The sequence below is a fragment of the Strigops habroptila genome, chromosome 6 (genome assembly GCF_004027225.2).
Source record: "Strigops habroptila isolate Jane chromosome 6, bStrHab1.2.pri, whole genome shotgun sequence".
NCBI classification, from domain to species: Eukaryota; Metazoa; Chordata; class Aves; order Psittaciformes; family Psittacidae; genus Strigops; species Strigops habroptila.
This window is the reverse complement of record NC_044282.2, coordinates 36,479,696-36,506,295: the sequence shown is the minus strand read 5'-3', so window position 1 is coordinate 36,506,295 and position 26,600 is coordinate 36,479,696. Positions and strand designations below refer to the sequence as shown.

Below are 26,600 nucleotides of genomic sequence, written 5' to 3'. Positions count from 1 at the left end.
AGCAGCATCAGAGCACACAGGTAGTAGTCAGGAAACTGCAACAGGAGACAGACTACTATCAGTGCTGCTGTGAGGCAAGTGTGAATGTGACAGTGTGGAAGCAGTTTTATCTTTCTCTTATTTTCAGTAAATTATTTTTCTATCACTTTATGGTGAACATGAAACGTGCAGTGTTATACTGTGTCTGGAATTATATACATGGTCAACACTACATGCACATTCCTATTACAGGACTTTTGTCTTACATTCTTCACTCTACAGTTCCCATGGTGAAAGGCAGTGAAATTACCATTTGAAATACTACACAGGAAAGTTTTGCATGATTTACTTATTCTTATTCTGTCATAGAAAATGATTTATAATTCAGGAATAATAGAGGAAGCTACAACAAGCCACTATAAATTAAAAGCACTCTCTTTTCTCATGCTACATGTGAAATTTTTTCAGTGTTGTAGCAGAATAACTGAAGTACAAAAGTTTCAGGATATACAGTCAGTTAAAAGAATGTGACAGGTTTAAACATGGAACTTTCTAAAGAATTATAGCCTAATTAAAACACTGACTTGACAAAATAGCAATAACTTCAGTATCATCCCCACAGTAGCTGTCATAGCCAATTCAAAATGTGCTCCTTTTCCTGCAGAATTTCAAAATCATGCTCTTATGAAAATCATTAATCTCCTGAGAGAATGAATACTATTTGGGAGACAGCTAAGGTGATTCCTCCAGTAAAAGAATTGATTAAATTTTGCAGAAAATCAAGGAAATGCTTTTGACAGTTCGTTCTGTCCCACAGAGTAGGAACTGGATCTCTGATACCCTAGTAAGTATAGGAATGACTGAAATTAGAAGATTAAAAGAGGGCAATTTATTTGGTATATCTTCTGTCCATATGCAGTAGTCATCTTCAATGACTCCTGTTTCTGGTGAAAGGAAATCAGCACTGTACAGGAAGACTCAGGAGCACTTCTGAGTTCCAGGGCTGGGTGCATGCCTGTCTCATACCCAGGGAAAGACCAGATGCTTCTATCGCCCCAAAATTAAGGTGGTCATGCAGACCAAAACAAGGACAGCATCTTTTGGGACAGAAGCATGGCACATGTAGCAAGGTCATTAGTCTGGACAGCTGGAGAGGCACCAGGACTTAAGTGCTACCAATATTGGCACACTGTGCATACAAATAGGAATGCTTTGCAGAGTGAAACAGCTGATGCTGAGGACCTGATGTTCACACCATACGGCTTTCAGAGACTTTTTCCATTTCAGACTGGCCCTAGTTTGAGCCTCTGAACTGAATTCTCACAAACAGTGGGAAGGCATCTTTTGGTTTACTTTCAAACTAGAAGTCCTGTACTTTGAGCCCACTCAGTGCTGTGAAAAGAAGAGCAATAAATGGAGACAACTGGGAAATCTGATTCGAAAGAGCACTCCTGATCCTATGCTAGTGTAGAAGCATCGAGCATGTGCTAACCTGCCTGCCAGGTGCTCTGTAGAGGCACAGCAGAAAAACTCCACCACACTGGCACAATCTGTGTCCTGTTGCCTCCGAGACACCTAATCAATGCTAAGATGCTCCAAGACTTAGAAACCAAAGAAAGTTTTCTTTGGTACGTTGCCAGTGATATTTTCTACCAGATAGATACAAAATATATGTGCTTAGATGATATAAACGCACAATCAGTGCACATTAGTAAGGCTTTATAATTAGTGTTAGCAATGATCTTGCCTGTAGTCACAAGCTGTGTGAAGTTAAACACTGTAATGAGAAGAAAATCAACCTGTCTCTTACATCTGCATATCTATCACTACCTTATTTGAGAATCTGACTTCCTACATTTTAAGCCTAGTCTAGAAAAAAAAAAGGGTAAAGAATCCATTAGCACCCTGAGCATAATGACTATTAGGATCAATGACCTACAATACCAAAGTTAATATTAAAAATGAGGAAAGAACTTGGACTTGACAGCTGAACAAAGCTCTTCTCTTTGCCTACAGAGCAATTACTAAGAATTGCTACTTTCAAAATACACAAATACTACTCCGTATAAATTGCAGCATGGCTTCATCCAGCTTTGTCACTGTCACAGATTAACCAATACAGGGTTTATTTCACACTAGGATGGTAGTTACTTGAGTTTCTCCATGAAATGAACATGCTTATGTCTTCTAATGAAGCATGGGAATTTATGTCTCCTAAGGTAACATCTCTTCAATCAACCTATTTATTAGAATTCCTGATGTTTGAACCCTCCATACGTTCTTTCCTCCTCAAATTTCATCACTATATATTTATTTTTACTTTTAGTTGTCCAGCAGAAATTATCATTGTTATTAAAACCTCCAAAATTACTATATAATACACTCCTCAGGACATACACAAAATTAAAAAATAAACAAGATAATAAAAAAGTAGTGGAACATTGCTGTACATTTTTAGATGTTGGCCCTATAAAGAATTTGTTTATAAAGTGCTATCTGTGTAGAGCACTACTGAGTAAACTGTTATCACAACCGCAAAGCTTTCATATTGAGTGATTGGCAGGGAATTATTTGTGAAGTAGTCAGTTAAATTGTGGCAACATGTTCAAACTTAAATGATATCTTGCATTAAAAGGAATTATACCAAAAAGTTACATTCTCCAATTTTAATTGAAGATGAAGTTATTTTAAAACCAAATATCAGTTGTTTACAAGAAAGCAACCCCTTAATACTGAACTGGAATAGAATATGCACTACAAAATCTGGTAATTAGAGAAAATGTACACATATGAAAATTTCTGGTGAAGATAGGACACACTCTGCCTCGATGGAAGGACATGCAGTAATCAGCCTTGCAAGCTTTTCCTGTGTAGTAGCAGGAACGTGAGTGGAGTTCACTTATGTCTTCCCTCTTTGTGTAAGTGACAAGGTACAGATAAACTTTCCTAACTCTTGCCTAAGGCCTTTGGCAGATAGTGTTATTCTAATTTAATTGTGGTGCTTTAGGAAGTTATAGATTGTAAGCCTCCTCTTTCACCCTCTACCTAATGTTTTTGCTTTTTTGGTAGTAGCAACAGAAGTCCAAGCATACGGGTCTCTCAGATACTGCGGTTCATGACCTACCATAAAAACACAAATCACTATCATTTCCAGGTAATACACAAGGCAGCATACACACCAGGCTGTGAACTATAGCATCTGAGAACAGGCACACTCTTACTTTCCTTCATCTTTGCTATGGCAGTTTCAACCTTTTGAAGTGAAGGCAGCTAGAGTCCCCAGCCTTTGGAAGAACTAAGACATAAATAGTATTTGATAACTAAAACCTTGAGTGCTCTGATCAGTGCAAAGGAGAAAAAGGATTCAGATAAAACAACAGCAAGGCAGGTCAGATATAATTAATATAGCTTACAACGTATTGGGTGCGCCTTGCTAGGAAGTCATACTATCTCTGTTATCTTTCTAAAGTGGCCTAACAGCACAACAAGCACAACACTTGTATCAAGAATGCTGGTTCCTCTAAAAAACAGGGGAAAGGAGAAAGAAATGAGAACATGACAGTTTACAAAGGGTATTCCCTTTACAGTGGTCCTGTCCAGTGAAGGTGCTTTTTGGACTTGGGCATGACATTACAAATGGTCAGGGGAGATTCTCAGTTATCAAATTTTTATTTGTCCATTTTATCGAAAAGGATTTGTATCATTAAAACATTAAATAAATGCTTTCAATAGATACCTCCTCAGATGACAACAGTGCCAGAAGGGAAACCACAATGTTATTAGAGTGTAATGAGAGCAATGGATATAAACTTCTTGTTCATAAGTTAATCCAATTTCATGCCTCCTGTTTTAAAACATAAGCATCATCATCAAGTTAAAATGATGCTGTCACCTTAGTTTAGACTGCTAGATTTAAATTTGTCTGTGCAAATATCAAGACCTTCCGTGACCTAAGTATCATAAATGTTTCCTGAGCGTGATTAGAGGTGAGGATGCTTTATGTTTTTGAAAATTGTACAGTATTTCAAATGATTAGCATTTTAGTTTTAAAGTGCCTGCTAAAGATAATTCTTTATCACTCACATGAAAAAGCCTATAAGGGCTATACCCACAAGATATTTTCAGGCGTATGCCCCACATTTATCTTCCTCAACCCAGCACAATGACCTTCAAAATTCTCTAGCAGTAACTGTATAATCCTGATCCTATAAAAAATTTGTAGGAATCTCATAATTCCTTAGTAGAGTATTACCAGGTGTTCAGAGGCTGCTACAGGGAATGCTTTAAAGTGTCTCTACTTTGATCCTTCTGAGAGACTGGGTGGCAAGCATATCAAATTACAACAGAGTTGTGCTGCGCTAAGGGGTTTCTGTACTCTGAATTTTCATTCACAGAACATTCCTAAATCATGGGAAATAGTGGGATTCTACATATATCCCGCTCAGCTGACTTTGCTATTGTCTTGGGATGTTCCTTGGTTGGAGGGGATCAAATTCTCAGGAACCTTCACATCAGAAATTGAACAAGGAGTCAAGGCAGTTAAGTTGTGGATTTTACAGTGGTGAATAGCATGTAAGAATTCATCTTGCCCAGCCTCAGATAAGTGACTTGGGCCCTTTCCTGTTTAGCACTTCCATCTAATCAAAAGAAAGATGAATTTCCTGAGAACGATATGGTGTTCAGGTGGGCTCTTCTCTGAAACACCCCTACGATCTTTGCAACCCTACTGTGAACAATCCATAAATGTGCAAATCTTGAGAACTTCTGAGGAAACAGTGCCCCCAGACAGACTTCTCCACAAGCTCTTGTAAAAGGAACATAAAATAACCCATGAGACAAAAAACCACCTGATATGGGAGTCCAGATATATAGAAAGAAAATTCACAGCAGGCAGCTCATATAGGGGTACTATGGTGCTGTAAAATACTTAAGAAACTACAGAGAGCTCTGTATTGTACTTTAAAAAAAATTGTAAGCATGAAATAGCATTGCTATTTGTTCAAATCTATTTAATGAAAAAGAATAAAAGAAAACCTTCTCAGGATTGAGAACTGTCATCTCTAATGCTAAGTTGGAAGCAAGAGGATGCACGGGAGAAAATGAAGAAATGCCAAGCTATTCAATTTTTGATAATTCAGATACTCTTATTGGAAGGGATAAGGGTGAAAAGTCATTGTGCAAAACACCTAAAAGACAACAACAAGACATCAGTAGTACATTCATCTGCCATTTGCGTGTGGTGTTATTCAGATACATATTCTGAACTACAGAGTTTGCCAAAGACTTCTAAAGCTGTGCTGTGGAAGGTAAAACAAGGTGTGAAACTGAACTGGGGTGAAAAAAAGACTGTGTATCATCAGTATATGTACCAGGAACTCAGAAAGAGAGGAAGTAAAGCATATATTCTACAGCTCTGCATATTCAGATTACTTCTCAGATAAATGGTGGTGACTTTGGGATGAAGCGAGCTCATGTACAGATTTCCAGAGCACAGAACTAGCAAATTTACTAATCTGCTGAATAAGTGAACCAACAGAAGCACAAACACTCACATGTAAATGTATCCAATTTCAGAAAGTAGCAAAATCGCAACTTGGAATACTATTCAATTTTAAAGTTTATTCCAGGTTATTTCTAAAACTATTCTAGACCTTTGTATTCAAGTGGCAGCTCAGAAAACAGTTTAGGCATAAAAGAAAGTCCTCACTTATCAACCATATATTTTAAGACAAGACTAGCGAAGCAAACCCAGGCATTTTGAGTTTGTTTCAGCTGCTGAATGGGAGGGGAAAAAAAAGCTTCATGCAGAGCATAAATTTTGTCATCATTCCACTCTCTGAACACTTGGTAAGCCTTAGCTAATTAGTCCATTCAAAACCCCTGCTGGGAAAACAAGTAATATTCTTCTAGTTTTACAAACGAGGGATTGGAGGAAGAGTGACATTAAATGTCTTGCCCAAACAAACAAGATTCAGTTTGGGGGAGTCTAGTTAAAGAGTGGGTAATTCTTACTGAGCTCAAACTATGCTTTTCTGCACCACCCAAAACCTTAGCAATGCATTTGAGAGAAGATCTGGGATCTGTAGAGGGGAGGAAAGGTCTTTCACTGCAGGTATACAAAAAATACATACAAAAAGGAAATAAAACAAAGGGTAACCGAACCACACACATTCATAAAGATAAGCTGTTACTCTTATTACTTCTTTAACACTGAAAATGTACTTGACTGAACATTGTATTATCCAACCGCATTGTGAGTACTGATTTTACAAAACATTAATTTATTTCTAATTATATGATGTAATCATTTTGACAATGTCTCAGTAGTGTCTTGTGATTTCTGTACAAAGGAAACTGCAACTTTGCATTACAGTGACATTTGCTTCACAGCTGCATGAATAAAATTATTTCTTTCAAGCAGCAATCCTTATATAATGCTTTACTACATCTTTTACTCCAGCAGCTCTGATTTTCACAATGCTTTGAAAGTCACCATGCAAACTTGTGATACTTTATTATTAGTAGTAAATCAAGCATAACATCTCTGCTGAATATACTAGGGTCAGTCTTTAATCTGACGATAGTCAGCTTTGCCCTCTTATTTCAGTGAAATGTCAAACTAAGATTCACTGTGTCATGATCTGATGGTACAATGCACTGAAAAAATATTGATGGAAAAAGATGTACTAGATTCTATTGTCACTAATATCAAAAAACAGACCTAGAAAATGGACTGTACACATCAGAGCAACATTTTTTTTCCTCTCTTGTCCTCAGTTCCTGTGAAATGGAACTATTCCAGCTTAGACACAGACTCAGTAGGGAGATGCAAAGAGTACAGCACTCCCTCTACTCATAGTGCTGTGTGTGGCACAAGGTATTCCTTTACCTTGGTGCAGCGGGGGTTCCCATGGTAGTACAGCACCTTCTCCTCCCACTTTGATTAAGTTTGTATTTCAAACTTGCTGGTTGAAGTGATGCATATGTCAGTAGCAGATGCATAGTATTGTTGGCACATTAAGCAGACTCAAAATTAACACTGTGAAATATATTCAGGCACTAATCAGAAACTTCAGTGTTGCTGTTAAACTGATCTGTGATTGTGATTAATCTGCTTTGTAATTTTGACTGAAATTGATGAACTGTGAGAATGAAAACCTTAAGTCCACTGTAGGAGAGGATCAGGTTAGAGATCATCTTAGGAACCTGAATGTGCACAAGTCCATGGGAGCTGATGAAAACCATCCACAGGTCCTGAAGGAGCTGGCAAATGAAGTTGCTAAGCCACTGTCCATCATATTTGAAAAATCATGGCAGTGAGGTGAAGTTCCCAATGACTGGAAAAAGGGAAATATAACCCCCATTTTCAAGAAGGGGAAAATAGAAGACCCAGGGAACTACAGACAAGTCAGTCTCGCCTTTGTGCCTGGCAGGATCATGGGGCAGAATCTCCTGGAAACCATGTTAAGGCACATGAAAACCAAGAAGGTGATTGGTGACAGCCAACATGGCTCTTGATTGGCTCTTCATCAGGTACTATAGCGGTAGGACAGGATAGGATATAGGGGGAATGGGTTTAAACTTCAACAGGGGAAGTTCAGGTTAGATATAAGGAGGCAGTTCTTTACTGTGAGGGTGGTGAGGCACTGGAACAGGTTTGCCCAGAGAAGTGGTAAATGCTCCATCCCTGGCAGTGTTCAAGGCCAGGCTGGACAGAGCCTTGGGTGACATGGTCTAGGGTGAGACATCCTTGCCCATGGCAGGGGAGTTGGAACTAGATCATCTTAAGGTCCTTTCCAACCCAAACCATTCTATTATTCTATGATCTGTCCAGTTTTCTGGTCCTACTTCAGTAAGTCAAAACTCACTCACCCTAAAGTTACACAAATCCATTTTGCTTGGTCTTTGTAAAAGCAGAGGAAGAAAGACAAGTATGTGGAAGTAATTTCTGAGTTGTCAGTGACAGATTTTTTTTTTTGATTTCAGGCTTTTGCTGAAGATAGAACAGACCTTACCGTAGCTGTCGTAAGCCTCTTCGCTTGTTCCGTGACCATAGTCATAATATTCAGGCACACTGTAACAGATTCAGATAGCCATGTCACTATTATTATAGGTAACCAACTCAAAACAAAAACAGAGCACAGAAATGAAACGTATTTTAACACTTTTACATGACAGCATAGACCAGCTAGTTTCAGGTTAGTGAGAATTTAAAAAACATGAAGGAAAATGTATCAGTAACAATAACAGCTATTATAGAACACATCACGTTTCTTATCTACTGAGCATAAAATAAATTTGGCCCTAAACATGTAAACCTAGGAGACGTCACAAACACTGACAGAAATTCTATTTGAAAAAATAAGGTCTGAAAAAAGACCATCCACTTTAATACTCACTACTGTTAAACTGCCAAAAGAGGTGTAATTCCAAACATTTATGCAGGATCAAACTCAGCATAGTTTGTTTTCCCCAAAGCTGACTGTATTGTATTGTGTGGAACCTTATCTTTACCGAAAACACCAACAGGTTTTCAGCTTTGATTCTGAAGAAGCTGTATTTCCACTGCTTGTGAAACCTGATTCTCCACAGCTTGCTTTCTTACGCAGTCAATGGACACCCACTGAATGTTTTATACAGTAATCACCAAAATGCATAATCAATAAAATGGATATTGAAAGTAGTGAGGGTCAGAGAGTGGAAAATCAGACAATTTTCTCAAACCCATTTTTTCACTGGTTTTCGTTCATTAACAAAAATTATGTATGGTCATACTAACATGTTATCAAAAGATTTCAGATCAGAGTTACATTCTGATAATCAGCAATCCCTGCTATTTCCTGGAGTGGACATCCAGAAAATTTGACCTCTAAGAACTAATGAAACAGAAATGCAATTATTCACATTTTTGCTTGACTGTTATCATTATTTACAGTTTGTGCTGTGGTTTTGGTACCAAATTCAAGATCTGACTACTACTGTTACCAGCTGTCGGGTGGACATCACAAGAATCAGTCCCTGCCCAGGAAAACTTAAACCTTCATGAACTCTACTCTATTTCTTCTGTCTGCAGTGAATCAAACAGAAAATATAACATTTTCCCTGTTGTCAATTTTTTGTTGTCAATTTTTTGTTGTCACTTTTGCTTCTTTTTGCTTGGACACTGTGTGAGGTCAGACTCTTGCAAAATGAACAGAAGCAGGCAATCAGCTCAATATTGCATTATTTTTAGCAGTATTGCTCAGGCAATTTTCCATATTGGATTATCATTTAAAAAATATTAGTTTACACTTGAAAGAGCAGCTTAGTTGACAGTGGAGTGCAAGTAAAGATATTTCTCAAATGCAATAAACAACCAATCTGTAACAATTATTTTCTTAAACTAATTTTGATTTCTTTGTTCACAAACTGCCTGTAATCAGATTTTTAATTTCTTGAATTTAAAAGCTATCCATAACTATTCTTGCAATAATTTCTGAGAATAATTCATATGCTTATCTCACTTGAAAGCACTGATTGCGTGTATCTGGCAACTGACAGTCAAGCTGTTTTGATTTAGGACAGTTATCCCCTGACTGGCTAGGCACAGCTCTCACAGTCAGTTTTCCGCTACAAGTATTTGTGGGTTCTTTTTTTAACTGAAAATGCAGCTATAATCACTGTGCATTAATTTAGTAATTTAGCCAGAAGTAATTTATCTGAGTGGATAGTACACTGATGTCAGTATCTCAGGCAGATGAAATTCATTTGCTGAAGCAGTTGCAGAAAGTGGACATACGAGTGACATGAATGAAAATGAAGTTAACACTAAAGATTTTTCCCAATGGCAACTGAGCTCTATAGGAAATAATCACTGCAGAGCATTGCCTTCCAGGATAATGGGAGCCATCCAGTTGCTTGAAAATTAATTATATGTGTATATGTATACATATATATGCATATATTAAATACAAATATCCTCCTATGGAAGTAGTGCAAGAAATAAACAGGAAGAATGCATCTTTTATTTGCTGATCATACTAAGCTTTCTGTACAATTCTGCAATGATTCTAGTAGCCAGTTAAATAAAAATTACAGGATTATGTAAGGTGAACTAGAGCGCTAGCAGCATCAGGGTTAAATCACATAACTAGTCATATCTACAGAGCTCCTGGTTTACGACTAGAAAATTATTTGAAATGTTCAGAACAGACAGATGAGATAGATACCACCCAGATCTGGCAGACAGCCCTATGAAAAATCTTGTGTAATACAATTTAAGCAGCAGCATTTTGGCATACTGCCTGCTTTTCTGGGTAGAGGAGGGTGTTGGACTAGTGAGTGGAGTTACAGGAGAAGGAACCCCAGAACTCCCATCTGTCAGCAGATAAGATGCTAATATTTCTTCCTGATATATTTTACAAAACAAAGTGGCTGCATCCAAAGGTCAGCTTTAAAAGGAGTGCATTTGGGACCCAATCCAAAGGCCAGTAAGTTATCAACAGCTGTCCCGCTTTCAGTCGTCACAGAGCAGGGCCTTGAGCTATTACCAGCAATATAACATCCAGCAAAACGCAAGACTTGCAAGAGCAGGTGAAAATTCACTGCTACATTATTGTTGTTGTACATTTTTATTAGAGAAAACCACACAATTCTACAAACAATAAGGATGTAAGACAAAAATCCTGCAGAGTGAACATTCCAAACTGAAATACATTATCAACAGAATATGAGGTTCCAAATAAACAAACTATTAAAATAAGAAACAAGCTGTACTGCAAGTGTAGAAAGGAAGTGAATTGTTATACACTGCATATTTGATGTCTGTGAGCACAATAATGAACATATTTCTGAAAACATGTAATTCATCACATAATACATGATCGTGATCCAAGCTCTCCAATTTTATTTCCCTGAACAATACACATTTTTCATAGATTTCAGCCAAAATGCTATTTACAGTCTCTTGCCAACTCATATTAGAAAGTGTTCTGAACAATATCTAAGTGAAGAAAATGTATTTCTTAGTATGAAATACCTGATTTAAACTCACATTTTGTGAGTCAGACTGCTTATCCATTAGTGTGTTTTTTTTAAACCTTTCTGAATATTCACTGTAATTTATCACATTCATTTATTTGTAAACATTTTACTGTATTTTTAGCAAAGTGAACAATGAATGATGTTTAATAAAAACAGGTTATAGAATATGGCTTCACATACATAAGGTCTTTTTTTAAATTACTGAATTACAGAGAGATGTAGCTTGTTCACATTATGCCCAACTGTGGAAGGAAACAATCAGCAAACGCATTCAGCATAAATAAAACTTGTTTATGTAATTTTAAAGTTCTCAGGCTGTTCCTGGAAAATACAGTGATCATAAGCTCTAGAAACCTCAGGCTCTCTTGATAGTGCTAACTGGAAACAAGACACCATTATCTGTCATTAGCATTCATTACTTTCAAGCAACAAGAAGTGCAATTTACTGAAGTACATGCACTCACCTGAAAGCAGGATGCAATACATTTTATAAAGCAGGTAAAATTAACTCATTACCAACTTCTCAGCTTTTACTCCTAAGTTTTCAAAGCACTGCACTGTAACACCAGACTTCTGAAACATAGAAGTCTTGATGTGCCATGACTTAGATTTTAGTAACCTTCTAAATGTACCTCTCATGGAAGAATTGATGTACGTGTGGCTGTGAATCTTAGAAATAGTTTAATTATTTTTATATCTCAAATGGCTTGCAGTCTGAGAAGCCCTGATGCAATTTTTCTCTATGTATATGTGGTTTTTTGCAACAAAATGAGGACTTTGTCCTCATTCTGTGGGCATGAAGATAATAAATATACTGTTAATCATCATAATAATAACCTAATTATGTTTGTTTTTAACTTAACTTTTGGTTTTGGTTAGTACTTTTGAACTTGTTACTTTTAATGATTTGGGATCAAAGTCTCCATAAACTTGTGATGTCTTCTTTTCATGCAGATAAAGCCAGTTCCAAAAACAAGAACACAGATGTTCCTTACTTGAGAGATAAGGGCCCCCTGAGGTGCCTTCCAACCTGAATTATCTGGTGTTCCTATTATATGAGAAAGACTCAAATACAGAGACTCTGTATCTAAACAGCAACCTTATAAGCCGACAGAGGCTTTTAACCTCTCATTAACTGGGACTTTTTCAAATTGACATTAGCTAAGCAAAAAAGAATTCCAGTTTGACTGTGTCAACACCATGGGAAACCACACAGCTTGTTATCCAAAAGGCTGTACAGACTGGTGCTTTAAGGCAGTTTAAGCAGAGAGCTGCAAACAAAAGACTTAAGACCGAAGCCACAAAACTGTGACTCTTGGGTCAACAAGTCACCTCCAAGAAGGGTGATGTTTACCACTCAGCGATCAATGGCTTTAGGCACAGGAAATCATGACATTAATAAACAGACTGCATTAGCCTTTGATCAATCTCTTTCTGCACCTGCAGGAAGCTGCTGGCAAGAGACCCTGGGTTAGCAACATTTCCATCTGGTTCCCTGGCTGCTCTTACAGCTTCTGTGATATAAGGCAGCAGAATGTTACAAGAACTGAAGAATCTGAGTACTTCTTGTTACATCATGTTTTTTAGGGGGGGTTTTGTTCTTCCTTTCTCTCTTTTTGTCTTTGCTTTTACTTGATGAGAGAAGCACCTAACTTTTTATTCTCTGTGGAGCACAAAATGTGGTTACAGACATATAATGGACCCACTAAAGCCAAAGCTGAAAAGTACAAGAAAGGGTTCATCTGCTTTAAATACTGCTAACATGTGAAGCCATATAGGTAAAGTGTGTTCTGTAGTCTATGAAAAGATCCTGAGAAAAGAAAGATCCTAAGAAACTGAAAGCCTTTTATTTAGACCTGTTGAGCTAGATTTAACAGATTTTTTTTTTTTTTTCCTGTAAGGACATCATTTTATCTTAATTTTCTTTATTAAATGGTTGTACTTTTTAACTGTGAGAGTATATTCCAGAACATTATAGTAATTTTTTATTAGGTAATGTTTGGGAAAGAGCTAGTCAATTTAGAAAAGAGGCTTTTGGTCAACCTTGGAGTTGTAACTTAGCTATTACAAGAAGCCAGTCAGTCTTCTTTTCTGAAATACTCAGTTGGTCCAAACTAGAGATTCAGCTCTTGCCAGTGAAGTTCCATGGTTCAGAGTCATAATCAAACAGTTGAAAAACTTCCAATCTAGCCTTTGAAGAAACAAAAACAACTCTTCCCTCTCTGTGCTGATAAAAAAGGGAGGGTTGGAAAAGACCTTAAGATCACCTAGTTCCAACCACCCTGCCATGGGCAGGGACGCCTCACACTAGACCATGTCGCCCAAGGTTCTGTCCAACCTGGCCTTGAACAATGCCAGGGATGGAGCATTTACCACTTCTTTGGGCAACCTGTTCCAGTGCCTCACCACCCTCACAGTAAAGAACTACTTCTTTATATCTAACCTGAACTTTCCCTGTTTAAGTTTGAACCCATTACCCCTTGTCCTATCATTACAGCCCCTGATGAAGAGCCCCTCCTCAGCATCCTTGTAGGCCCCCTTCAGATACTGGAAGGCTGCTATGAGCCTTCTCTTCTCCAGGCTGAACAGCCCCAACTCTCTCAGTCTGTCTTTGTATGGGAGGTGTTTCAGCCCTCTTATCATCCTCGTGGCCCTCCTCTGGACTTGCTCCAACATGAGGGTGGCACTCAACAACACTCAACAACGTCAGAGTAAACCAATATTATATTTTAGGATTGGCGCTCTCTGAAGAGGGATTCACAGCCTTTGTCTGCTTGCAGTCAGCATCCATACTTCAGACAAATACAGACAAATGAAACTTTAGCACTCCTTTTAGGTATATTCCAGACTGGGTTAGCTTCAGTTAACAGCTTCTTGAGTTGAACTCACACCCAGGATAATTCACAAGGATCCCTAGAGGTGGGATTTAGTATTAGTAGACAAATCTCATTCTTTTACACTTCCTTAAATGTGTCCTTTAAGGTCTTGGTCTTCTATCTCCCCTTATTTTTCTCTGTCTGTATATCATTTTTGTTGAGTAATCCTTGGAGTTTACAACTTTCAACATCAACAGTTGATACAATCAAACACTATGCTAACATGATCCTGTCTAACACTACTGCAGTTGTTTTATGTAAGACTGCATTTGTTATGCTCTTCGTCCTACACGAGTGAAGGAGCTAGCAGGATTTAAGACATAGTTGGGCATGAAAGAAAAGCTATTTGCCCAAAGCATTACACTTCTTGGAAGACAGGTGAGCAAGATTTGCATTCACATGAATTGCAGTATGTGCAATTTTTATTAATAGTATTTCATAATATTTCATAGTGGAAATGTGTAATAAGGAAATAATCCTTGAAGGAATCTGAAACTTACTGGAACATCTCTACTTAACAGAGCATTATATCCATAGGAAAGATTAGAAGTCTTTTGAATAAAGGACCTTCTTGTACGATTCAGACTTAAATTGTAAATATAGTTCCTTACTGAACAAATCTTTAGAACTAATGGAATAATATGGTTAACAGTTTAGTGAATAACGTCTCCCCTTTTCTGAAAGCTCAAGTTTGATTGTATCCAGTATTTTTAACAGAGAAGGATGTCTCCATTACAATACCCCCGGATTTATTCAGTAGCTTACAATATGTCTGAAGTTCAACCAGATCTCATCTGCCTCAAGCATTTTTCTCTGTTTGATTTCAAGCTACTACAAATCTGAATTAAAAAAAAAAAAAAAAAAAGAAGCCTGTAGAGTTATACAAGCAAAGGAGTGGAGACACATCACAGTTGCAAGACAACTTTGGGTTCTGAACTTTTTGCAACATCTTAAATAGAAACCAATCTGCCATTTATTTGCAACAACCACAGACACATGGGGATTTCTGTTCAAATATTTTCCATGCCACTGTACTTTTCCCATAGACACAGAATTATGACCCAGTATTTTAGAATATAATACGAAATGTCTGCAGACACAGTATTTGCAAAGAGAATGATGCAGAATTTTAGGAATCCTATCCAGTTTTAGAGGAAAACTTTTCTCTACTTCAAAGTAATGAAATTTGATTCCATTTTGCTCATTGAATCAAATAAATGAGAAGTGGCATTTGAAAACAGTTTCTGATGATGAATGCGATAAGTGGATTGCTGTGAAGATACATAAAATGTCATATTCTAGGCTTCCTGGCTTGATTGATTTCAACAGGTTGGAAATAAAATACAAGGAAATCTTTATTTATGAACAGGTGGATATAAGCACAAAGCCAAAATGAAATATGATAAAGTATAAATACAATGCATACTGGTTAAAAAGTGAGAGAATGCATCGTAAGGAAAATAAAAATGAGTATCCCATTTTACTAGGAACCAGTGCAACCACTATACCTATTGCAGCTTGGATTATATTTATGTCTCTATACATTTTACTATATAATAATATTTTGATAGTGAGAGAAATGAGTAAATCTCTGATCGTATCACCAAAAGATTTAACCTTGTGAAAATCTACTAAATAAATTCACAGTCCTGTCTAGCCATAATTTTAAACTAAGGATGAAATAGTTTCATTGAACTATGGACAGTTCTCTTCACAACTAGTCTGAAGGAACTACAAAGCAAGTAGTCAAAACCAGTGGGACTGATTGATTAAATAAAGGTATCTGACCATTGTTTTAATAATTCATTCCACTTATTCCACATTCAAGGAAGATCACTGACCTTCCTCAGTGTTTTCCTTCTGAATGCACCAGAACATGTGAATCTGAGAAATGCTGTGTACTAAAGCTCCTCAGCAAGACACTAAGCAAAAGAATATGTCTTTGTCTTAAGACTGTTCAGAAATATTGAATACCTAGTTCCTTGGTATTCAATTCAACAGACAAAGATCTTATTTTTCCTGAGCATTTCTGCCATCTTTTCGTTGGAAACCCCTCCACAGCATTATAGCTGGGGATTCAATTGGAGTGAGGGTAGATATCTGCACACCTCAGGGAATATTGAACTACACTACAAGTGGTAGGTACAAACACACTAGAGACAGTAGCAGACTTACCAGAAGTCTGCCAGGCTTCTTCCATCTTCCCAAATGCAGGTAAAGAAACTAATAGCTGTCATTTGAAGACTTGAATCCAGAAATAGGGATCAGAACTAATCTGCTGTACAACAGTCATTTGCTACTGGCAGTGGTTTTCTCAATTAACTGTTCTAATTATATTTTGAGAAGTCTTCAAATGGAGTTACTCTTCAAAAATTTATCAAAAAAGGTTCCGCACAAAATGGAATATACGAGTCATTTCCGTCATACACGTAGAAGCTTTTCAGGAATTTTGATTCTAAGATCTTTGAACAACGCATAAACTTTTCAGTTGTACAACTGCAGTGCAGTAAAGTGCTGATCAGCTACTTGGATTTCTAAACTTTACAGTGATGCTAATGAATTAACGCTGTTACGTGACTTACAAGGACAAAGGCTGGCTCTAAACTGGGTGGCTCCTAAACAACTATCACATCAGTAAAAGCTATGAGCAATCTGAATGCTGCTGCTTTCTGTCCCATAGATACACAGTATCAGGTTTTTAACAGTTCATTCTTGCAGAATCTTGGAAGACTTCTTCATTCTTCTCATGACTACAGATGTCAGTGAGAAGACTTACAAAATAGGTTTTGTATTGTAATTTGCACTATTGTTGTATGCACCTTGGAACTGTTGTAAGAAGTCTACATCAATACTTGAAACTCTTAAGTCTCTTGATAATTTTCTATCTATGGGTTTTTTTCCTCCCTAAAGAAATTTCCCCCTTTTCAGCACAAGTAAGGAGACACTCCAAACCAGAAAGTTCATTCAGTGCTGCATTGTACTGTATTATAGTCTTCAGTCTGTGTTCATTTGTGTATGTAGATGAAAATGCTACCTGTGAAAAATAAAGATCTGATATCTTTATTAGGAGATCATCCTGAAGGAATGGACTAGAATTATTTACTGTAATTTAACACAGCATAAAAACATATGAAAGTCAGCATCCTATTCCAATAAGAATACATTTACTTTTTTAGTGCCTGAAATATCAGATTTATTTTAATTGTTTATAAAAGGATTTCTATCAGTCATAAAGATCCCATGAATCAAAATGGAGTTTGACAATGGGATTACTATCTTTTTATTTGTAACAAAACAGCTTCCTTAGTCCAATTAGATTATCCTGTGTTGTTATCTTGAAGTAAACCTAGTCATGCATGAACAAAAAGGGGAAAAGGTAACAGAAAATAGAGCTAGAAGGGACTTTAGATGTCATCTAGATCATTACATCTACATATAAGCACACAAATTTATTTTATATTATTCTTTACTGAGATTTGTCTAATGTGGTTTTAAAAGCTATAGTGATGGAGACTACCAAGCACGTTAGCCCTGTGTCATCATACTTCACTCCCTTCTAATATTAATACTAATTTCTATTACTGAAACACAGGGCCATGACTTTTTGCTGAATCCAAAAGGAACTTGGAGAGAATAGTCCCCTGGGTAGGGTCCATCAAAGAACCAGAAAGAACTATGTACTGCTGCCTTCGTAAGTGTATTAGTCTGAAAGCATTATTTTTCTTACAGCCCTGGGAAGAACTCATCTTTGGAAACAGATGCACATGCAAAGTCTTGGTATCTGGAGGTCACGCAAGGGTAACCAAGATGAACTGTAGCTCAAGCAGGCTGCTGGTGTAAATAATGCCTGCAGATTCAACTGGATAAAACATTCTTTGCTTTATTCCTAAATCATTTTGCAGCATGTCTCGCACTGAAATTATTATACCATAAGCCAATGTACTGGGTTTGTGTGACAAGGTTTTGGTAGCAGAGGGGGTACAGGGGTGGCTTCTGTGAGAAGCTGCAAAAAGCTCCCCCCATGTCCAATAGAGCCAATGCCAGTCTGCTCTGAGATGGACCTGCTCTGGCCAAGGTTCAGCCTATCAGTGACTGTGGTATCGTGTCTGGGATAACATGTTTAAGAAGGGGGAAAAGGTCCCTGGGCAACAGCAATTGCAGCCAGAGAGAGGAATGAGAATATGTGAGAGAAACAGCTCTGCAGACACCAAGGTCAGTGCAGAAGGAGGGCAGGAGGTGCTCCAGGTGCCAGAGCAGAGATTCCCCTGCAGCCTGTGGTGCAGCCCACGGTGAGGCAAATATCCACCTGCAGCCTGTGGAGGACCCCACAGCACAGCAGGGGGATGCTCAAAGGAGGCTGTGACACTGTGGGAAGCCTGCATTGGAGCAGGTTTGCTGGCAGGACTTGTGACCCCATGGGGGACCCACGCTGGAGCAGGAACCCTGTGGGAAGGACTTGGGTTAAAAAAGTTTGAGGGGAAGAGCATGAGTAGGAAGGAGTGGCAGAGACAACATGTGAGGAACTGACGAAAACCCCCATTCCTGCCCTGCTGGGAGAGGGGGAAGAGGTAGAGAAAAATCAGGAGTAAAGAGAAGCCTGGGAAGAAGGAAGGAGTGAGGGAAAGTTTTTTTAAGGTTTGGTTTTATTTCTCATTATCCTGCTCTGATTTGATCAGTAATAAATTAATTTCCCCAAGTTGAGTCTGTTTTGCCCATTGGTGAGTGATCTCTCCCTGTCCTTATCTCAACCCATGAACCTTTTGTTATATTTTATCTCCCGTGTCCAGCTGAGGAGGCCAGTGATAAAGCAGCTTTGGTGGGCAGCTGGGGTCCAGCCAGGGTCAACCCACCACAGCCACATAAGTGATATGGGCTGAACTGTTGTTCATGTTACATCCCTGTGTATCAGATTAGAAAGAAATGATCCCTAAGTGGCCTGTACTAGGAACCCACACTGCAGAAAAAGGAGCTGTAAACGCAAATTGTACAGTAGATAGCATGAACTTAACAATAAACGATAACAACCCAGGAAAAAAAGTTTCTTTTCAAAGGCAGGCAGTAACTTGCTATACATTCAATCTCAATGGTTGAATATGCTCTTGAAATTTTCAGTGGGCTGAGTAATTACAAGAATGTGAATCAGAATTTGAGAGCCTATTACAGGTTGAATTGATAGGTACTGCTATGAACAGTTACTGAGATGCTACTACATTGATATTGGTATAGCAACTATCTGCCATAGCAGGGAAGTGAACGTAGGCAGCATATATGCCCTGAAACTTCTTTTTCTCATTCTATTTTTGTTCCTAGCATCGAGAAACAGGAGCCCAATGGGACTCTGCACATGACAGCACAGCTATAGGTATAAATCACAGATAATTGTATCTTTTGAATGAAATATAATTCAGTTAGATGAAAGCCATGCCAGTCAACTTGAAATTCTCTGATACTGCATCTTTCTTTTCTCTCTTCTTCAGTCCTGCAAGATAATTTCATTTTGGCAGTTACTTAGCACAATGTGTGTAAGTCTTCAGATCATGTAAAACCTTTATTTCAGACATATTAACGCCATCTTTCTTTATGTTAAGATTTAGGTTCTGTACTACCATTAACTACTTAGAGAGGAAGAGATGATGTGACCTATAATATGTATTTCTGCATCAGAAACAGAAGTTTGGTTGTTTGCTTAGCAGATGCAGGATGGGTTTGAAGTGTTTGACAAACTAGAAAGAAGTCCTAAAGTGATCTGCATATCAGCATGGAATGTGTGTCCAGAGGACTGTTGCTTATAGCATTACATAAAATATTTGTAAGATTAACAGTAAATATTTTGCCAAGAATTGCTTCAAGACACTAAAATTGGATTACTGTCATTAGTGAGGCTAAGTTCAGGCAGGCAAGAGAAATGTCCCTTACCTATGTCATCTTGCAGTCACAGCATAGACATGTAATGAGAAAGCCTGTGTCCCTGCGGGATGGCATATGTAACAGAAATGGTTTGCACTACTTTCATCTATCTTTTATCACCAAATTATTTATTCTTCTTGTCAGTATGTTACAGGTTTTCTGATATTTGCAAGTCTATTTCCAGTCTAGGATGCGAGTCACAGACTTTTCTTTCTTTAGCAAGCAGCCACTCAGCAACTCATTTTGCAGCTGAACCATGTTTTCAACAAAAGCCAGACTGAAAAAAGAACAAGTGAACCAACCAGAGCCCTGAAAGCCATTGCCAATATACCAACTACTTGTTCACATAAACCAGAACTGAGTGAGCGTTTCTGCCGGGCACTGTGGAACCAGGAAATTATATCAAACCCAAATTTTAAGCTTTAACAGACAATCATTGACTTTCTTTTGCTTTTCCCTGTTGAGCACCATTGTTTACACTACATATGGTTGGATAGGTTATGCACGAGCGGATTAGATAAAACATACTCTTCCTGGTTTGTCCCGTGACAGCACAGTCAACCGAGATTTCCTTAGTGTCTCTTGGATGTGAGACATGGTGCCTTTGAAATGAAACTGCTGGTGCTGGCAGAGACACAGAGGTCAGTGGAGATGACTATAGATGTGACAGCAGAGCTAAAGATGGCTCTGCTAGCCATCATGGTTGTCAGCTGATTCACCAGCAACTGAACCACTTCCACAAAATTATTCTGTTGGTCTTGGCTCAGGAGTTTGTCCACAATTTGCATGTGGAACAGTCTGATTCCCCTACCAACCTCTGAGTAACCAAAGAAGCAGATCTTGCAGATCCTCTTACAAAACTTTTCATCCTTTTCTCCTGGTGATCTATTGTTCTCAGTCCATGAATCCTGGACAGTGCTGTGGTTCAACGGACTTAGAAGTTCCTGCTAAGAAAATCAAAAAGTGTATTATATTTGGAAAACTAATAGGATTCTCCTACATCTTCTGTGTTACAGACAGTTGGAAATTGGTATTTCTACCATTTTTGAGTTTTATGAACTTGCTTGTTGCCCTGTAAAAAACATATCTATTTCTTTAAATGAATATCTGAGTGGGAATAGAAAAGAAGAATGGTTGCCACCATGCGTTCCAACATGGTTTCCAGGTAAGAAGCCATTGAGAATATCAGTGTGCTTGAACTGCTAAGAATCATCAAAAAATGGATAAGCAGCAAACCTTTACAGGCCAGCACAGGAATGACATCTACCTTAGCAATGGAAATTGGACAGCATCTGATAGAATGGCTCACAGGTGAGGGTTGAGACTAGATAAACATCTGTGCAGTGATAGTTATTTCGTTTAATGAGAGAATTCTGGTAGTCAACCAGAATATACTTCTTACAAGTTTTTAAGTACCAAGTGGAAAAAAGGGGAGTGGTAAACATAAGTGGATATTAACTGGTTGCTGAGATGAGATGCTGCTGTTTGAAAACAGGTGAATTCTTTCCCTTACCTCCCTTCTGCACCTCACCATTGACACCTGTGAACAGGAATGGTAAGGAGCAGTGATGGCAATCAAGTTCAGAAGGGGATTTTTACTTCTGAGTAGCATGTCTAGGATCTATATTTTTAAACAAAGTTGTCAGACTAGAGTTTCAGGAGGTAAATCTAGCTGGCAGAATAGATTTGAGTGTTCTTTGCCTGATTTCGAAGTGCCCAGGGAGCAGTATATAAACTTCACAACTACTGAGTATCTCTTGGTGTTTCTGGGCTGGCAGGTGTGCTTATCACTGAAAGCCATCATTGCACTGTATGGAAGGGAGAGGAAGAGAGAGGAAAAAGAGGAATGCACAGTGCAACATTGCCCATGGGAAGTATGTCAGATCTGATGTCTTCCCTCACCCACTGAAATGGTTGTTTCCTTACTCGCTGGCATTGGGCAAACCTTTTATTCTAATTACTTTAAAAACTGTATTTTGACATCAGTATGAGCAAATTTCTAAAATGAGCAAATTTCTAAAATTTCTAAATGTCCTTGCTAACCCTGCAGTTTTTCATGGAATCTTGTAAAAAATGGTTATAGACACAGTTGGGAAGGGTGGACAGTTGTTCATTTAAATCTTTGTCTTGAGGTTCTATCCTACGTTCTGGGATAGGAAGATGAGGAAGAAAAAAGGTGGCTTTAGAAATACAATTTTTGTTAGTTAAAGCAAGATGTACCTCATACAATATAGACTGTATTTGTCATAGCCCATAATTCTCTCCTTCCTAAATTAAGTTTCCCCAAACATAGTAAGATTCAGGTGGCACTTACCATAGTGATGGTCCTGCTGTTCTCTTTCTTCAAGTTGCTTATTGTGTCCGTTTCAAAGTGCTCTTGAGGTGCCTCTGAGTTCATTCAGCCATGCAGACTTATTGTGGGTTTCATTTGAGTCTGATCCCAAGACTCTGTCATGGTCTCTTCCGCAAATGACCCCATGTCCCTATTTTCAGCCTAAAAATTAGACTGCTGCCATGGAAGACAGAGCTGTCTGTTTGCAAGGGTGGCAGTGGTTAAGAGTTCATTAGGGAAGGACCTATACAAAATGTATTTTTGGGCCTGCAACACTGTCCCTGGCTTTTAGTACAAATCTTTAGATAATTCTGCACAAAAGTACAGCATTTGTCTACTTGCATCTGGATGCTCTTGGGGCTTGGTATCTTGGTGCTACTTCTACTAAATCATAATCTTGTTTTAGCATAGTGGTGTATGTCAATAGCATGCTTATCTTCTCTGCTGTTGGCAGAGACAAAATAATAAAAAAAGTCTAAATCAGACTTCTTGGGCAATGAAGGACTAAGGGCCCTGCGAAGGAATATATATGGGCAGAAAGCCTCTAGTGAGGAAATGTGAAGTAGATATTATGCCTGGAAGACAAAGGTATAGGTAACAGGGTTGGTGGTGGCAGGCTGCTCGAACACTATCTTCACTCTATGCATTGGGTGAGTAGGGGAACAAGGCACAACTTACCATGTACTCTGCTCTAAAGTGCCCTGAATTCAGCTTGCATTCAGACCATCCATTCCATCCCACCCCATCCATCTGTGCCCCCACCCCAACAGTCTTCTATCTGAAGCAATGAAAAAAGCAAGGTTTGGTCAACTTGAATGGTGAGACAGTCAGACAGTGGTTTAACTTCTCTAAGATAGATAATTTCCAAACTGATTCCTTTACAAGCCATGAAAACTTAGTGGAAACTCTGCTCTTAATGTGAACAGAAATCTTGGCGCCCTGTATTGAGCCACTAACTACAATTCTTTCTCATCTCACGCTTTAGAATTTCAGTCAATCCCTGCAGATGACAGTAATGATATTTTTTCTCACTGAGCACAGACATAGTTTGCAAGTTTTTGTTAGATGTTTTTTCAGTAAATCACACACAGGGTGAGATGAGTAAGTTCTCTGAAGCAACACTAATCATCTTTGTTGGGTGTGCACATACTATGTCTTACTCATATGACTGGAGTATACTAATAACCAAGAGCTGAGATGATCTGGATGTATGCATCTCCTTAATGAGCCAAATATTTTGGTCATGCAATTTCATTTTTTGTATTATTTTGGCTCGGTAGGGAGGCACTTCTGTGAAGCTAAATGGCCAATAAGGAACAGAAATCCAAATTGCATATCTAACAGTCTATTTGTTCTTTAAATCTTTGAAATGAGAAGTGCATTGTTCTAAGAGTGCCCGCTTCAAAATCAATAGTCTACTTGCGGCATTCAGCATCACTCAACATGGATAAGTATGACTGTGTGTCCTGTCATATATTACAAAAGGGAATCTTTTAGTTGCAGATTTTAAAAAGATTAGATATTGTGGATGTTAGTAGAAAATATATCTGATTACTAAACTTAATAGCTGTCTAATTCACAAAATTATGTGACTAAATTTTCTTTTTTGAGTCAGATTATCACTGCCAATTCTAGCTGGATTACAATACACTCAAACTTGATATATTTGTCATTTAGTTGCCTAGGACATCAACTTGCAAAGAAATTAGAGGTTAATTCAGATGATATAAAGCAACGTCATAGGAGAGAGATTTCCAACTAATTATTATTTTTACACTGGAGGCAATATCTCCTGTGACAATTCATGACTGTAGCAAAAGATGCACTGAATTCTTTTCAAAAAAGTTGGAGTACATTTGACAACAAGAATATCTACCTACACAATGACATAATGCTAGTAATGCATACTTACTTAAAAGTGTTGTCAGAGTACACTTGATGGGGTTCACATTTAGATGTGACAAAAACTTTTAAATATACTTCACTGGTTATAAAAATACACAGTATTTTTTATCAGCTCAAGTATCACTCATTATAGCAGTTCTGGAGCTGATCGTAATTCTGACAGGGATTTTCATCAGTACAGCGTTCAACGAAAAAGATGGTTAAACAAAGAGCAAGCTAAGGTCTTCTGGTCCTTGGAGTGCAGAACCCTTCAGGTATACACTGCTTCCTTGCCCTGTGAGAATCACACTAACTCAGCTAAAATCTGTGCCTTGTTAAAATTTCATTTGCCCTTCCACAATCTTACATGTACTCATAGCAACCCACAAGAGCATTTTCTGAATAATTGGCTGGAGCACCCTTTTATCCTTCAGCTTAACGGTGAAAAAGATGACATTCCATGTTTAATAAACATGGACCAACTGTCGAATTAATGTATGAATGCATGGTGTACGAGAAGATAAAAAGCAATCATTTTTGTTGCCTCATTTTAGTGACACAAATCCTAAGAGGTATGAATGCAATTTTCCCTGTTATCGCACACAGTAAGGACATAAATTTCCAAACATCAATTCTGAGAGTAACTGGCTGAAAACAGGTAGTCTCAGCCTTAACTTCAGTCATGCAGTTCCCTTCTACGGTTTGCCTTGATGGTGGATGACAACCACTGACAGGTATTTACCATCATAATTATTTGTGGTTTTTTAATTTCCTTCTGATTTTGCCCAAAACATTGTAAAAGCCATAAACATTAGATGGCCTTGACGACGTCACACTAGCAAAAGCAAAAAAATTGCACAAACAAGTTCAGAATGACATCAGATCAGGAAATGATGTAATGACCTGCTTTAGAAAAAAAATACACTTAATTTGTACAAATTTAAAAGCATAGCTGTTTGTATTTTTGCTTCATCTGAATAATTTTGTATATAAACTGATTGCCATTATTACTTTTGACAGATTTTTTAAAAAGTACTGAGATTTTGTAGAATTTAGTGTGGAAAATAAACCTGGAAATTTACATGAAGAGCTAAGAGGAAAAAAAATGTACTTTGGAAAAATAATGTTAAAGTACATATGCTTACCTTTGTGTTTGGGTGGCATAACTGTTATCATATGCCTCATAGCTTGGATCATCATATTCACCCCCATATCCATCATCATATCCCTAAGGGAAAAACAGAATGCCATAGCTTAGAAGAGAGATAAATCAAATCATATTATCAACTTGTAAAAGTAATTTGTGTTAACATATACATACTGTGTTTGCCCCATATTATGTAAAACATGCAGCCTACTGAGGAGAATTGTGATTTGTGAAAAACAACGCGTACATTGCCAGGGTAAAATAAATCCATTATTCATTTAAGAACTTGGCTTATGCATTGATAAACTGTGGTGTATTGTCCAAACTACAGTGCTTCGGTGGGATCTACGTGGAATACCGATGAGTGATAATAAAAACAATGATTTCCTATTTTTTATGTAAATGGTTTGATAAATACCTATAGATGCAATTCAAAATGGCGGGAAAAATATATTGACTATACAACATTATTAAGAATATTATTGTAATAGGATCTAATATTCAGTGTTTTTAACACTCCCCCAACCTGTGAGAAAAATATTTGTGCACATTTGTGAAGGAAGCAATGGGTTATGATTTTTTATAAATAAGTTACAGTAAGCACCTTTTCCTTAATTGAGCATCCCACTCTCTTTAAAGGCATGCTTTTATGTGACAAGTTAATGAAGACTTTAATGCAGGTTTCTCCCATCTTACTTAGGGCTCCTAACTGAAGGGCTCAGACAAATGCTCTGTCTGCCTAAGCTAGAGACACACAAGTAACTTCAGAAGGTCATTCAGCTCACCTAATGCCTGAATCTTCTACTGAGGGAGTGGTGGGTAATTATGATCCATTGTAGCTGCCTCTGAACCAAGGAGTGCTCAGGAACCAGGCAATAAGTAAATGAGATAACCCAGTGGATGACTTTTGATATGCTTTTCTCATACAACAGAACAGAGTAGGCAAGAAATGCTGTAAGGAAACACTTTTTTTTTCCTCTATGAATTTTGGGAGCCAATATTTTTAGTTAAATAGAAATCAAACATTTTTTAGTCACAATAAAAATTTCCTATTACAAGAAGTGCCAAAGGAAATAGGGGGCTTAAAAATCTTTGACTCAATACTAATCTCAACAGAAGACAATTTGGTTTTTTTTTCACTTGCAACCTATGCAAAGTTTAGCTAGCTTGGGCTAGAAGGGACAGCATGAGGCAGCTCCAAAATAACAGCAGTCCAATAACAATTACTCTGGTACACTATCATAACCACACAAAGTACAGCGTCAGTTTGGTACTTCATTATTTCTGGTAATTAAACTCTGTAATGGTATTGAACTAAACTTCACTGGTACTCCTGATTTAAATAAAACATACAAAGGAGGATATATTCAGTTACATCTCGTCAGGTCAAGCACATGAAATATACTTCTCCTTGTGGTCTCCTATCCAGCAGTGAGGGTGAGTGTGGATTCCA

The 26,600-nt window shown here is 37.8% G+C and overlaps 1 protein-coding gene across 11 annotated transcripts in view; it reads right to left on the bottom strand.

Moving 5' to 3' along the window:
• Window positions 1-26,600, bottom strand: part of KHDRBS2 (KH RNA binding domain containing, signal transduction associated 2) — a 356,318-nt gene that overhangs the window by 38,530 nt on the left and 291,188 nt on the right. For all 11 annotated transcript variants that reach the window (XR_003991957.1, XR_003991959.1, XR_003991958.1 and 8 more), the window contains 2 exons: window positions 25,146-25,228; window positions 7,995-8,053 (listed from right to left, as the gene is read on the bottom strand). Coding sequence is in view for 1 of the 11 variants with exons in the window: in XM_030490209.1 (XP_030346069.1) it covers window positions 7,995-8,053; window positions 25,146-25,228 (142 nt within the window). In the remaining 10 variants the exon portion in view is untranslated. The remainder of the gene's footprint in view (window positions 1-7,994; window positions 8,054-25,145; window positions 25,229-26,600) is intronic.